The 14,257-nt window shown below is 40.3% G+C and overlaps 1 protein-coding gene across 15 annotated transcripts in view; it reads left to right on the top strand.

Moving 5' to 3' along the window:
• Positions 1–6,566: 6,566 nt before the first annotated feature.
• The window catches only part of LOC145342171 (phosphatidylinositol-binding clathrin assembly protein), a 167,996-nt gene continuing 160,305 nt past the window's right edge, over positions 6,567–14,257 (top strand). For 14 of the 15 annotated variants that reach the window (XM_080187486.1, XM_080187478.1, XM_080187480.1 and 11 more), the window contains exon 1: positions 6,567–7,069. In XM_080187486.1, the coding sequence (XP_080043612.1) occupies positions 6,940–7,069 (130 nt within the window). In that variant the 5' untranslated portion in view covers positions 6,567–6,939. The remainder of the gene's footprint in view (positions 7,070–14,257) is intronic. The other variant, XM_080187485.1, reaches the window with a different exon arrangement.

Raw genomic sequence — 14,257 nt, 5'->3', positions numbered from 1 at the left:
ACGTCTTAAAAATATTTAGCGAGGCAGCCTCCACCACTTCAGTGGGCAGAGAATTCCAGAGATTCACCACCCTTTGAGTGAAGAAGTTCCTCCTCAACTCCATTCTAAACCGCCTCCCCCCCTTTATCTTGAGGCTGTGCTCCCTAGTCCTACTGTCTTTTCTGAGCGGGAAGAGTCTCTCCACCTCTATCCTATCCATCCCATTCATCATCTTATACGTCTCAATGAGATCTCCCCTCATTCTTCTAAACTCTAACGAGTACAAGCCTAGTTTATTCAGCCTCTCCTCATAGCTCAACCCCCTCAACTCCGGTATCAGCCTAGTAAACCTCCTCTGCACTCCCTCCAAGGCCAAAATATCCTTGCGTAAGTGCGGCGACCAAAACTGCACACAGTACTCCAGCTGCGGCCTCACCAATGCCCTATACAGCTGCAGCAAGACCTCCCTACTTTTATATTCAATCCCCCTCGCTATGAAGGCCAGCATCCCATTAGCCTTCCTGACCACCTGCTGCACCTGCAGGCTGGGTTTTTGCGACTCATGCACAAGGACCCCGAGGTCCCTCTGCACCGTCGCCTGCTGCAGTTTTTCGCCACATAAGTAATAGTCCTTCCTACCATTATTCCTACCAAAGTGGACCACCTCGCACTTGCCAACATTAAATTCCATTTACCAGTTCCTGGCCCATTCGCCCAGCCTATCTAGATCCTTCTGCAGACTCTCCATGTTTGCTGTCCGGAAATGTCTTGATAACTGACACAATGTATTAAGTTCAATGTAATTTATATGGATCTTCTTCTTTAGCAATCACTCACTAACGAGCATGATTGTCCACCTAATGAGTCTGTGGGTCCTTGCGTGGCTGATGACCCTGATCCTAGAATTGCATCTCCAACTGCCCACTTGGCACGTGTTTCTGGTAAGTGGAATTGTCCTTGGACTTGAGATCGCTGACATTCCTTTTCCAAAAATACATCACATTAATTTGTATATAAATGGATCTTCTATAATCAGGCCAGTAAGATTCTGATTCACCAAACCCCTGCACCCCCCTCCCCCGGCACACACACTTTAGCCTCTGACTGCTCAGTGTACAGACTGCTCAGTATACAGCCTGCTCAGTCCCCTTCCTTACTAATTCTCATCCTTGCTGTTGGAGCAGTTGGTGTAATTTCTCTTTAAGTGCAAACCAGGAAATTCCATCCCACTGTGTTAAAAAATAATCAATTCAACTTGTTTCGTGCAAAGAAAACATTATTTTCAATTACTGTTTACAAGACACTATGCAAATGTTGTTTTATGTTAGAGATTTTTGTTTGCACATTTTGATTTTTGATCAGAAAAATGTAGTCAAAAAAGAGAAAAAAAAACGTTCACATTAGCTTAGGTATATTAGTGATGCTAGAATGCTATACTACAAAATTCTCCAATTTTTTTTATTAGAAGGGTTGGAACTAAATGTCAAAACAATTGAAGAAGATTAATCAATTTGATGGAACAACGATGTCAATGTGCATTCCTTGATTTTATTACTAACAGATTACTTTGTTTCTGTAAATGTCACTGGTTAAAGATAACTTTTCGCTACATTCCTCATTTGCAATCAATCAACAATTGGTGGATTTCAAATACCAGTACTGGTGCATTGGCACAATAGATTTTCAACCTATTTCATAAACCACCAAATTTTCATTTTCATAACAGTCAACCAATCCGCAATACTAGTTTTCATGCCTGAGCAACAAGTTGAAAATCTTCTCCTGTCTCTCACAGGCTTATAATGACTGCCATGCTATTAGGGAAGAGCAGAATGAAGCAATCAGTTTCTCATACAGAAAAAGAGGAAATTAGAAAGTGAATAATTAATTTTCTCCTGATAGCCCACAGCATAGCCCTCCTGGAAGACACCTGAAAGGCAGGAAGACTTGCAGTTACATAATGTTTCTTCACATCATTGAGATATTTCAAATATTTTTCACAATTCTTTGCTTTAGGGGTGACAGAAACAGCACAAATGTTAATAATGAAGCATAAGTAGTGTGCTATGTTGAAACCTTTTGGGTTGTACACATTGTGGGAGAATAGATATCAACCATGGCTGTACAGAACTCACATCTGTATGAGAAGATTGTGGGTTGAAGTTCCAATTCATTCAGCACATAATCCAAACTGACACTTTGGTGCAATATTGACAGAGTGCTCCTTTAATGGTCATGCTGTCTTTCAGATGAGATGTTAAAGCGAGACCTCATTTGCCCTCTGAGACGGATATCAAAGATCCCATAACACGATTTGAAGATGACCAAGGGAGTTTTTTTTTCATCTTTTTAGGTTTATCCTACTCTCTGTAGGAAATGCTATTCCCCAGTGCTGAGAAGTGATAGGAGCCTATTCTGAAGAAACTAAAATTCTGTTTTTTGAATAGCTAACTAATAATTACTACACTCCAAAAGTGTAGTCTAAGACAATATTTATCCCACAACTATCATCACTAAATCAAATTAGCTGGTCATTATTTTTGTTGCTGTTTTTGGGACACTGATGAATGCAAGTGACCAAACTTCAAAAAGTATTTCATTGATTGTAAGGTGTTTTATGAGGTACAATACAAATACAAGCTTTTTCTTTCTTATTATTATGACACAATCTGACCATTTTCCAATTTTAGAATCACTAGTTTGGGGAAGAGATCACTGGAAAATCTGATGATCAATTCTATCATCCTGTTCTTAACAATGCCGGTTTCACAACACATCAGAAGACTGATTGGAAATAAGATTACAAACCCCTCAATTCAGAGAAGTTCATGGCATGTTTGGATACAGAAAAGAGAAATAACTAAACATGGATATAAAAGTTCGCTTTTGTTTAAAAATATGTTTGTATAATATCTACAGAGATGATTTCTTGTCATTGCTGCATGTTGTGACATCATAAGTAACAGTAGAAACATTTGGTCTGATTAGAAATTTCTTCTGATTTTTATGATTTCAATAAAAATGTCAAAGTAATTCTGCTCAACAATGTTGCTACAGATTCTTCTAAAGACAAATTAATTGGAAGGATAACTACAAAGGAAAAAAGTAAACAGTTTATCATGGTTTATTATTCAAGATAGACTCTGGATTTTGAGCAGAGTGTCATTGTTGCATGGAAGTCTAAAGTATGTGTTAATCATGGAATATATGGGTGAGAACATCATGTGTTATACCAGATAATAACTGTATCACCATCCTGTCTGTGGTAAAACAGCATGTCCTGGTTTGTGTGTGATTACGAAACTTTTCCTCAGGAATGTGAGGCCTGAAAATTCAAGATACACCCATTTTTATTAAGGTGGAACATGCTCATGCTCTCCAAGGATGCCATCCATCCTTAATACTGACTGGTAAGGCAAATACAGAATGACATAGCTACTTGATTGCTGATATTACTATACAGCCTAAACATTATCACTTTATATTGTTGACCTTACTTGATGCTGAATCTGTTCTTACTATCAAAAGCATTTGAAGTTCACATGGAAATATACAGAAGAAATTGCCTCCAGTCATACAAATTATAATAATGAACATTAATTCTTCAAGGATACTATAGTAAAATATAGGAAAAACTTGCAGAGTTACAGAAATAGGCAGGAGAGTGGAACAAGAGACTTACTCCTGAGAGGGCCAGCAGACATAATGGTCTGAATGGCCTCCTTCTGTGCTCTATAATTCTATGTGCATTTTAAAAGTCAAATTTTATAACTTCCAAGAAATTTGGAATAAAGTAAATTTGAACTGGAGTAATCCAATAGATCTGATTTTTCAAAAATATTTTCATAGAATTGTTTGTCAAAATAAAGACTTGCATTAGTGCCTTTCAAGACCACAGGATGTCCCAAAGTGGTATACACCCAATGAAACACTTTTGAATTGTATTCACTTTCATAATGTCAGGATGGCATGCAGTTTGCACACAGCAGGAGCCCAAAGACAGCAATGAGACGACCAGAGATAAACTGTTTTTGGGATGTTAATTAGGGGATAAATATCCTACCTTTGATAACTCTAAAATAAAAACTTAATACTGTGACTGTTGGAAATCTGAAATTAAAAAATCAGTAAGTGCTGGAAATACAAGGCTGCCAGACCTGCTGGGTATTTCGAGCACTTTTACATCAAGGATAACTCCCCTGGCTCTTTTTCAAAATCACCTGTGAGGGCAGTGGTTTAATGTCTCAACCAAAAACTACTTCCAACAGTGCAGTACTTGGTTAAAGTGTCAGCTTTTGATTTTTGTGCTCAAGTCCTAAGGTAAGACTTATAGGTTTATATAATCTCAACTCAAAGTACTAGAGACTGAGCAACAGCTTTCATGCAAGCAAATTGAGGAGTATTAATATACTTAACAAACATCGTTTATTTTTCTTCTTAGGGGAGATTGAGAAAGTAAATACATGGACTCTGAGAGGTTAGATTGGTCAAGTGGTCTTTTACTTAGTCCACATTATCAAGGTGTCAAACTGTTTCATATTTTAAGAGGTTGTCTCCAGTATAAGTTTGAGTGATTCAAGCAGGACTGCAAATCAAGAGATGGTAATATCACTCAACAAGATAAGTTGCTCGTTGATTTCAAAGCCTTGTTATTATGGTCTCAAGTTGGCCTCTGCTCACACATGCCAACTACCCCCACCTCACTCTCATGCCCCCTATTCTGATGATTACCAGCATACCACCTCCTCCTCACAAGCATCTTACCCCACCCCCAGTCCCATAGTCCAAGCATCCCATTTTATTTATTCGGCCATTCTATATAATATGTACTTTTGCCTAGCTTAATATCACAGTAAATGACACTCAGCCATATAGCAGAGCAAGCATTGTCCTGATCACTAGAAAGGGTTCAAAAGCAGTGCAACCGCATGACATTTCTGCCTCTATTATGATTCCACAATTTAGTGATACCATTTGGATGGCACAGTGGTTAGCACTGCTACTTCACAGTGCCAGAGACCTGGGTTTGATTCCAGCCAGTGATCTGTCTGTGTTGATCTGTCTTGCACGTTCTCCCAGTGGCTTTTCCAGGTGCTCCGATTTCCCCCCACAGTCCAAAGACGTGCTAAATTGCTCTTCAGGGTGTGTGTGTGTGTGGCTATGCTTGATGTGGTGCAATGCCCCTCAAGCAAGAGGCCCTTGGCCATAGGCTACAGACTTGTTCCACAAAAAATTAGCTACACAGACGAAAGTTTCACCTTTGCACTGTCAGAAGCGGAAAGGTTGACAGAGAGAAAGAGTGATGTGATTCATAGCGTCTCCACCCATCCCCCATTATTCAAAACCCATCACTGTGTCTCAAAAATATTAACTGCATGGATCAGTCCTGTCATCTTCATGCTTGGCTATCAATGTACATGCCTAAATAGTTTTTGGCACAGTGGTTAGCACTGCTATGTCACAGTGCGAGGCACCTGGGCTCAATTCCAGCTTGGGCCACTATCAGTGCAGAGTCTGCACGTTCTCCCCATGTCTGCCTGGATTTCCTCCGAGTGTTCCAGTTTTCTCCCACAGTCCAAAAGGCATGGTGGTTAGGTGCATTGGTGATGCTAAAATTTCCCCTGCATGCACCAGAGTGTAACGACAAGGGGATTTTCACAATAACTTCATTGTAGTGTTGAGCTTGCTTGTGACACCAATAAATAAACTTAAACAAAAATCAATTGTCCCTTTAAAACTACTGGACAAGACTCAATTCGCAATTTAGTCTGGTTCCCCCAACCAATTTAAGATGGAATGAAATAAAAGACTGAGTAACTTTCAGCAGGTCTGATATCATATGTGGAGAGAGAATAGAGCCAACAGCCAGAATTTTACTGTCACACACACCACGGGAATTGAATCAGGCAAGGGTAGACCATGGCAAAAGTCCTCTTTAGCAAGGATGCACGTTAGGTGGATTGGCCATGCCAATTAGTGTATGGGGACTAGCTAGGGTAAACGCATGGGATTATGGGGATAGGGCCTAAATAGGATTGTGGTCGGCGCAGACTCGATGGGCCAAATGGCCTCTTTCTGCACTGTAGGATTCTATGACCTCAGGCGGGATTTCACAGTTTTAGGACAGGCAACGACGTAAAATCCTGCCCCAACGTTTCGGGTCTGGATAACCATTCCTCAGAGTCAGACGCCAAACGGTGGTTCTATTCTCTCTTTCTCTCCAAGGACGCTATCAGACCTGCTGAGATAAATTCCAGCATTTTCTGTTTTTGTTTCAAATTCTAGCCCCCGCCTTGATGGCTGAGTCGCTTTATTGGTTTTAAATATATAAATATATATATAAAATGGATCTCCGTTGCAAAACAGCGTGTGCTGGCTGCAGCCTAACCTGCGAGATGGGGTTATTTAGTGCAGTTGCTGCAGTTCCACCTTAATCCCTGCCTGTGGTTTCCATCACCTGACAAAGCAGCTCCCAGCTCCGCCGCCGCCGCCATTTTGGCGCTCAGTGCCCGCCCGAGAAAGCGGAAGAGCAGCCCCGAGCCGAGCGAAGCCGGGCCGGGCGGGGGAGGGGGCAGGAGGGAGGAGGAGGAGGAGGAACACTCGGAAAATATCACCGGGAGTCCCGTCAAATACTCTTTCCCGAACCAGACATGTGTGAAAATCGCACCTGTGCTGTCGATTAATTGTGCTGCTTCGAGTTCTCCGAGGAGATAAAAAAAAACGTGTTTTGAGAGGGGTCAACCTCTCGAAGGTTTTTTTTCCTGGGAGGGGGGAGAGGGGGAAAGAAACGGGTATTTTCCTTTTTTTTTACAAAACTCCTCCCCCTCTCTCTTAAATTCACCTTCCTTGTCAGTTTTTATATATAGTGTGTGTGGTGGAAAGCAGGAAGAGGGGTATTTCCTGAAGATTTTTTTTAACTGTCGCCTCTTTACCTGAGGAAAGGCTCCTAGTATTTGGATCATGTCGGGTCAGTCGATTACGGACCGGATCACCGCGGCCCAGCACAGTGTCACCGGCTCAGCTGTTACCAAGGCGGCCTGTAAAGCCACTACACACGAAGTGATGGGCCCCAAGAAGAAGCACCTTGATTGTGAGTACTCCAAAGGAAGACAGGGGGAGGAGGGGGGCGTAAGAGACAGGCCTTTCCGTTGCCTGAGTGACCTGACTGTTAATGCCCATACACTTACCAGATCTTGTTAAAAATTAGACTGATCAAATGAAGGGTTTGTGAAGACCACCAAACAACCCCACGTACCCGCTAAATTTAGTTTCACTAGTACTTGTCTTCCTCCTCATACATCCCCTTCCGATTGCAGCATCTGAAGAGGAGCATAAAATCCTAAGACTCTTGCTGTGTAGCAGAGAATGATTGTCCTGCTTAGTGTGAGAATTGGAGATAAACCTGAACTTGGGACGGAGTTGGAATAAGACTAGCCTCATCAACTGTCCGGAATTTGTTGTGGAACTCTTATTTCATCCAAAAGTTGAAACTTTTTCACGTGTATGACTTTTAAAAATTGAAAAAAAATTTAAACCCCATTGTTTAACATTATCTTTTGATTACACTTGAATTTTCTCTCTGTTTCTCTGTGTTCTGAGTAAAACAGAGCCTGGGCATTGCTCTGTAACAGAGTGTAGTTGAAATAAGGGAAAAATTATCAGTAGCCCTGACACTGCCACCTGTGGAATGAATGTAACATTTAAGGAAGGCTCATGCACTGCTATGCATGTGGTCTTTGATTTCAGTAGTTGTTTCAATGAGGATAGAGGGTAAAGCTAAATCAGGGTTAAGACTACTTTTTCCAGAGGGAAAAAAGGTTAAACTTTAGCATGATACTATTGTGGTCTCAATAAGTCATCATATCCTCCCTCAGGGTTTGTCAGGCTACTCTTCATTCACTCATTCATTTACAAGAATGAGCTAGAACTGGAAAATACCTTAGCTTAGTGTGGTATGTTACAGGTTACTCAGGTGTGCATCTTTATGTACATGTTTGGTCTGGAGCTAAACATAGTGATGATGGTAGAGGCACCAACTTCCTTTCCAACACATGGCTGACCAGGAATCTTTCCTATCATCTGCCAGTGGCACCTATTGCAAGGATTTGTAGGTTGATGGTCAACTCCTTTTATCTGTGTTATGAACACGCTTTCCTTGGCTAACAAGGCCTGAGGTGGGCCTCAAACCTGAAACCTTTGGCTCAAGTAGGAATGTTACCTGCTGCATCAAGACCACCTCTTGGTAAATAAGGGACTAAAACATAGGCTAAGTTGCCCCAGCTAATATCCGATATTAAAAAAGACAGTTAATGAAAATGTAACCCTGGTATATCACTGGTGGATTTGAATTATATGTTAAATTTTAAGAATCAAGGAAGTTGGAGCTTGTTTTGATAAGCTGGCGTACGCAAGCTGTATTTCATTTCGATAAAGTGAATCTTCATGCAAGTTACTGGTTATGGAAAAGAGGAATTTCATGTTGTCAACATTGATCCTTTAATGTGCTCTTTTAAAGAAAGAAACTTGGATGTACTAAATCTATTTCACATGTTTGTATGGCACATCTGGTTCAATGATTAAAATTAATGGAAGTGACAAAAATTCAACCTCTGATAGATTTTTAGTCGACTCATTTCATCTACAAAGTTATAGTGCAGTTTTAAAATTGACAGTTAGCCCAAGAAGCAAATGTTGCCCTACTACGTACAGTCTTGTACGTGGGGCTTGATTATAAGGAAATAACTGGCGCATGACTCCTACAAGCTGGGAAGGCTATAGTTTTAATGTTATGATTGCTACTGTAATTTGGCTGTGATGATGCTTGCAGTCAGTTCTTGAGTATGTTTTATGTGCAAGAAGTCAGTGAAGTTGGGAGAGAGACTTCAGACGCTTATTTTACAGAGCTACCAAGTTAGCAAAGACTGCAACTACGTTCTGACTAGTAACAATGCAAAATTAAATGGGAACTGTTGATGTAGGAATGTTGACAGAAAAGGAAGTAAATGTTTTGGACAGGAAGTATGCGCCTTGCACAATTTTAATACCGTATAACTGGATACACAGCACAATAATACAAGGCACTTAGAATGTGATGCGTGGTATTTATTCCAAAAGTTGTTGGATTGTGGTGACGTTTTTTGAATAAGATATCAACCAAAATAATTCCATAATTATTGGCCAAAATAATAAGTAACTACGGTATCTACTGCATGCTACAAAAAATTGCTTCTAGAATTTCTCAGCTAATAACTCATCTTTCCCTTTACCGTCCCCAGGCATGAACAAAAATTGAAATTTCATTGGTATTATGCAAGGTCATTGACTTGACACAATAATTCATCCTGTCTCTACAAGTCTGTTCGACATGCTAAGTGTTTGCAGCATTTTTGGGTTTTTTCCCCCATTTTCCCAGAATCTACAGTATTTTGCTTTTTGTTTGCAAAGTGATGCTGCTGTTTCTCTTTAAGAATTTTTTTCACTAACTGGTTTATGAATCACTGGTGCCAGTTGCCCTCTGCTAACTTCTCGAGTGCTGTTTGTCATGTTTGAACCTTGATCTTGATATGAGGCATTTCACTGCAAACAGGCAGCACAGTAACCTTGATTCTGTCTTGCCTAACTTTGTTCCCCAGGATCACTGTATCATTTGAGGAAGTGGCCAAATATCCCTTTTTAGGAAACAACAAAGTTTGTGTATTTGTGTCACTAGTAAGCTTACACTAACACTGCAGTTAAGTCAGTGTGAAAATCCCCTAGTTGTCACACTCCGGTGCTTGTTCGGGTACACTGACAGAGAATTCAGCATGGCCAGTGCACCTAATCAGCACATCTTTCAGACTGGGAGGAAACCACAGCGTCTGGAAGAAACCTACGCAGACATGGGAGAACGTGTAGATTCTGCACAGATAGTGACCCAAGCTGGGAATTGAATCTGGATCCCTGGCGCTGTGAGGCAACAATACTAGCCACTGTGCCGCCGCGTCACGCAGTATATTTGAACCCAATTGTTAAACCTTTTCAGTGCGATTCTAAGCTTTGCTTTAAATGTTCTCCTTACAACTTTTAGGATACAGCTATCTGATGTCTTGCAGAGAAATAAATTACTGCAGGTTCTGGAAATCTTGAATGTTAAAATGTTAAAAAATGCTCAGCAGGTCAGGCAGCATCAGTGGAGAAAGGTGAAAGAGGGATTTTCTGTGCCCCCCACAAGTTTTGCAGAGGTGGCTCTCTATTAGCTGGTGGTGATCTTCCAGACCTGCTGGTATCTATAGATTTTCCTATTATTTGCACCCTTCGTCACTATTTTTTTTTGTGTGGGGGGGTGGGTGCTGGGTGGCTGGCTGGACAGTCCCACCCAGTCTTAAGTTATAAATCTTTTCAGAAAGTGGTATTTTCAACCTGTTATTATAATGGCGCGTCAGAATTATTCAGAATAAATTGGTAAATGCTCAGTTCTCCAAACTTCAGAGATGCACTTGGTCCCTTATTTAAAATTTGCTGACATGCTAGCTGTTGGCTAAAATGCACATCCAAGTACTTTCCAAGAGTGACCTGATGTACAAAACATATTAAAAATCACAAGGAAGAGAAAATCCTCGTGTGCTTTCTGACATTGAAAGTTATTTTCTCATCTATATCTACAAATACTCATTTTGTTGATTTTAATGTTGATATTTTTGCAATGTCTGTGACTTAAGGAAATGTTACAGAATTTTTTTAAAACCAGAAATAATAATCTCTGTATTTGAAACTGCATGTGGTAAAGATTTTGTTGCGTGAATGACTGTAGCTGGATATCTTGTTTTTGTTTTGTCATTTATTAGGGACTTAAAATGTAATGGGAGCTTCTGGATGTTGTAAGACAGTTGTAGTTGCTTACAGGAAGTATAGAGAGGTGAGTGTTATTACTGAAATTGGGATCTTTTAAAAGCTAGTACAGTTAAAAAGGAAGCTTTTTCCACCTTTTTTTTGAAAATGGAAGACTGTGGTAAAAGGACAAAGATCGTTGTTCAGAAACCAATTAAGGTAATGATATTTTGAAGATTGGAGCATGTTTGAAAGTGATAATACATGATGCTTGACAGATGGAAATGTATTTTCTGTCACTCTGAAGTGACTGAGTTAACCTTAGGCTACAGATGAAGTTGTAGTCCATGGTTAGTACTTTTATATTTGTAGCTGAAGATTCTGAAGAACTAAATAAGAGGATTTGACTAAAATCAAACCTCTATGGAAGTGAGAGTCATGTCAGGACTTGATTGCCGTATCTATAATATGAGACAAAATTGGTTATTGTTGAAGGAATGTTAATCTGGGTCAGTCATTGTAGAATTTTAAAAGGCAAGTCATACATGACTATTCTTCAAAATTTCTATAGAGGTTAGAGGATACACAAAGGAAATATGGTGAATATAGTTTATTTAGACTTACAGAAAGTATTTGATATAGTATTAAATAAAATACTAAACAAAATACTTATTAAGGAGAGAATGAGGACAGTTCATAAACAAATGAAATGAACAAAAGAAAAGTTTCTCAAACTGGAAGAATATTGGATTCTGAAGGGCTTTATTTTAAAGTTGCTCTTATTTTCCTACATACTATAAATTCTCTGGATTTGGAAATATCCAGGCAATATTGAAACTTGCTTATTACTGACAAGTTATGAGGATTTTTATAGTTATCTAGCACTGAGGTTTCCTGAGTTGTCAGGTGTTTGAATTGGCTGTAACCAAAAGTGAAGATGCTAGAAAATCTCAGCAGTTCTGGCAGCATCTGTAAGGAGAGAAAAGAGCTGACGTTTCAAGTCCAGATGACCCTTTGTCAAAGCTTTGAGTCATCTGGACTCAAAACATCAGCCTTTTCTCTCTTTACAGATGCTGTCAGACCCGCTGACGTTTTCCAGCATTCTCTCTTTTTTTGGTTTCAGATTCCAGCATGCAGTAATTTGCTTTTATTCAGTGTTTGAATTGGCTGCTTCTTTTCCTTATCCATTGTCACATTCAATTTCAGAAAAGTGTTGGCTAGATAAGTTTGCTGTGTTTTCTGATCACGTTTAATTTCTAGAGACTTACAACTCCGAGACACTTAGCATGTATTTCACACTTGCCTCCTGTTAATTGGCCAGTCAACATGAAATCGTGTTTTAGAGTCATAGAAATATGCAGCATGGAAATGGACTGTTTTCCGGCCAGAAACACACTTCTTGATCCTGCCAATTGTGTGCCCCCATTGGACGCGGAGTTCAGGCCCAGGAATTTTCTTTTCCATGTTTTCTAGCCATGTGGCACCTACACTGGATAAAAAGGCAGAAATGGGGATTTGAATAAAGAAGTTTTTTGTGTACCAGTCTTGGAAGTTATCAGGAGAATATTGAAAGCAGACTCTTTAAGGGTATAAAGATTACTTAACCAGGCAAGTAGGGCATTTGATGAAATTTGTTCTGTACAAAGTAGAGAATATCATGAATAATGAGAATCACTCCCTTTCAATATTACTGCTGCTTGTGTTCAGGGAAAGGATTCCTCGGGTGCAGCACAAATTGGTTACTGAACTTGTGTGTTTCCCTCCTCCATGGAAGCATTTAACTGGAGTTTGTATCAGTGAGGATATGTACTCTGGGTGGGACTCACTGATCATTTTAATACATTAAAATATGTGTTAAAAATTATTCTAATTATATATAGACGTCTGAGGGTAATTTTCTTTTATTGTTATCATCCATTTATATGGGAGATGGCCTATCACAGGATAACAGTAGCAGCAGCCAGAGCAGTGGCACCACGGTTGGTTCTGTTAAGCAGGGAGGGAGAAAGAGCACTAGAGCAATAGTTATCGGGAACTCTATAGTGAGGGGTACAGATCGGCATTTCTGTGGATGTGAAAGAACATAGAACATTACGGTGCAGTACAGGCCCTTCGGCCCTCGATGTTGCACCGACCTGTGAAACGAATCTAATGCCCATCTAACTACACTATTCCAATATCATCCATATGCTTATCCAATGACCCTTTAAATGCCCTTAATGTTGACGAGTCCATTACTATTATAGGAAGGGCATTCCACGCCCTTACTACTCTGAGTAAAGAACCTCCTCTGACATCTGTCCTATATCTATTACCCCTCAGTTTAAAGCTATGTCCCCTTGTACTAGCCATTACCATCTGAGGAAAAAGGTTCACACAGTCCACCCTATCTAATCCTCTGATCATCTTGTATGCCTCTATTAAGTCATCTCTTAACCTCCTTCTCTCTAACGAAAACAGCCTCAGGTCACTCAGCCTTTCTTCATAAGACCTTCCCACCATACCAGGCAACATCTTGGTAAATCTCCTCTGCACTCTTTCCAATGCTTCCGCATCCTTGCTATAATGCAGCAACCAGAACTGAACGCAATACTCCAAGTGCGGCGGCACCAGAGTTTTATACAGCTGCAACATGACGTAGCTTCGAAACTCAATCCCTCTATCAATAAAAGCTAACACACTGTATGCCTTCTTAACAGCCCTGTGAACCTGGGTACCAACTTTCAAGGATCTGTGCACATGGACACCGAGATCGCTCTGCTCATCTACATTACCAAGTATCTTACCATTAGCCCAGTACTCTATTCCTGTTACTCCTTCCAAAGTGAATCACCTCACACTTTCCGCATTAAACTCCATTTTCCACCTCTCAGCCCAGCTCTGCAGCTTATCTATGTCCCTCTGTAACCTGCAACATTCTACCACACTGTCCACAACTCCACCAACTTTAGTATAATCCGCAAATATACTAACCTATCCTTCTATGCCCTCACCCAGGTCATTTATAAAAATGACAAACAGCAGCGGCCACGAAACAGATCCTTGCGGTACGTCACTAGTAACTGAACTCCCAGGATGAACATTTCCCATCAACCACCATCCTCTGACTTTGTTCAGGAGAATTTTCTACATCAGTATATGTGTTCAGGAAAATTTTCTACATCAGTGTATATAGAGGTGCCAACTAGAGAGGATGCAATATTGGATCTCCTATTGGGAAATGAGTTGGGGTTGGTGATGGATGTGAGTATGAGGGAACACTTTGGATTCAGTGATCATAATGCCATTAGTTTCAACCTGATCGTGGATAAGGATTGATCTGGTCCTTGGGTTGATGTTATGAACTGGAAAAAGGCCAAATTTGATCAAATGAGAAGGGATCTGGGAAGTTCTCTGGTAAGGATGTAAATAGAAAGTGGGAGGCCTTCAAAGGAGAAATTTTGAGTGCAGGGTTTGTATGTTCCTGTCAGGA

Source organism: Carcharhinus amblyrhynchos, chromosome 4 (assembly GCF_965287045.1).
Source record: "Carcharhinus amblyrhynchos chromosome 4, sCarAmb.v2.hapA, whole genome shotgun sequence".
Lineage (NCBI taxonomy): Eukaryota > Metazoa > Chordata > Chondrichthyes > Carcharhiniformes > Carcharhinidae > Carcharhinus > Carcharhinus amblyrhynchos.
Note: the sequence above shows the minus strand (reverse complement) of the source record. Positions and strands in the feature narration are given on the sequence as shown.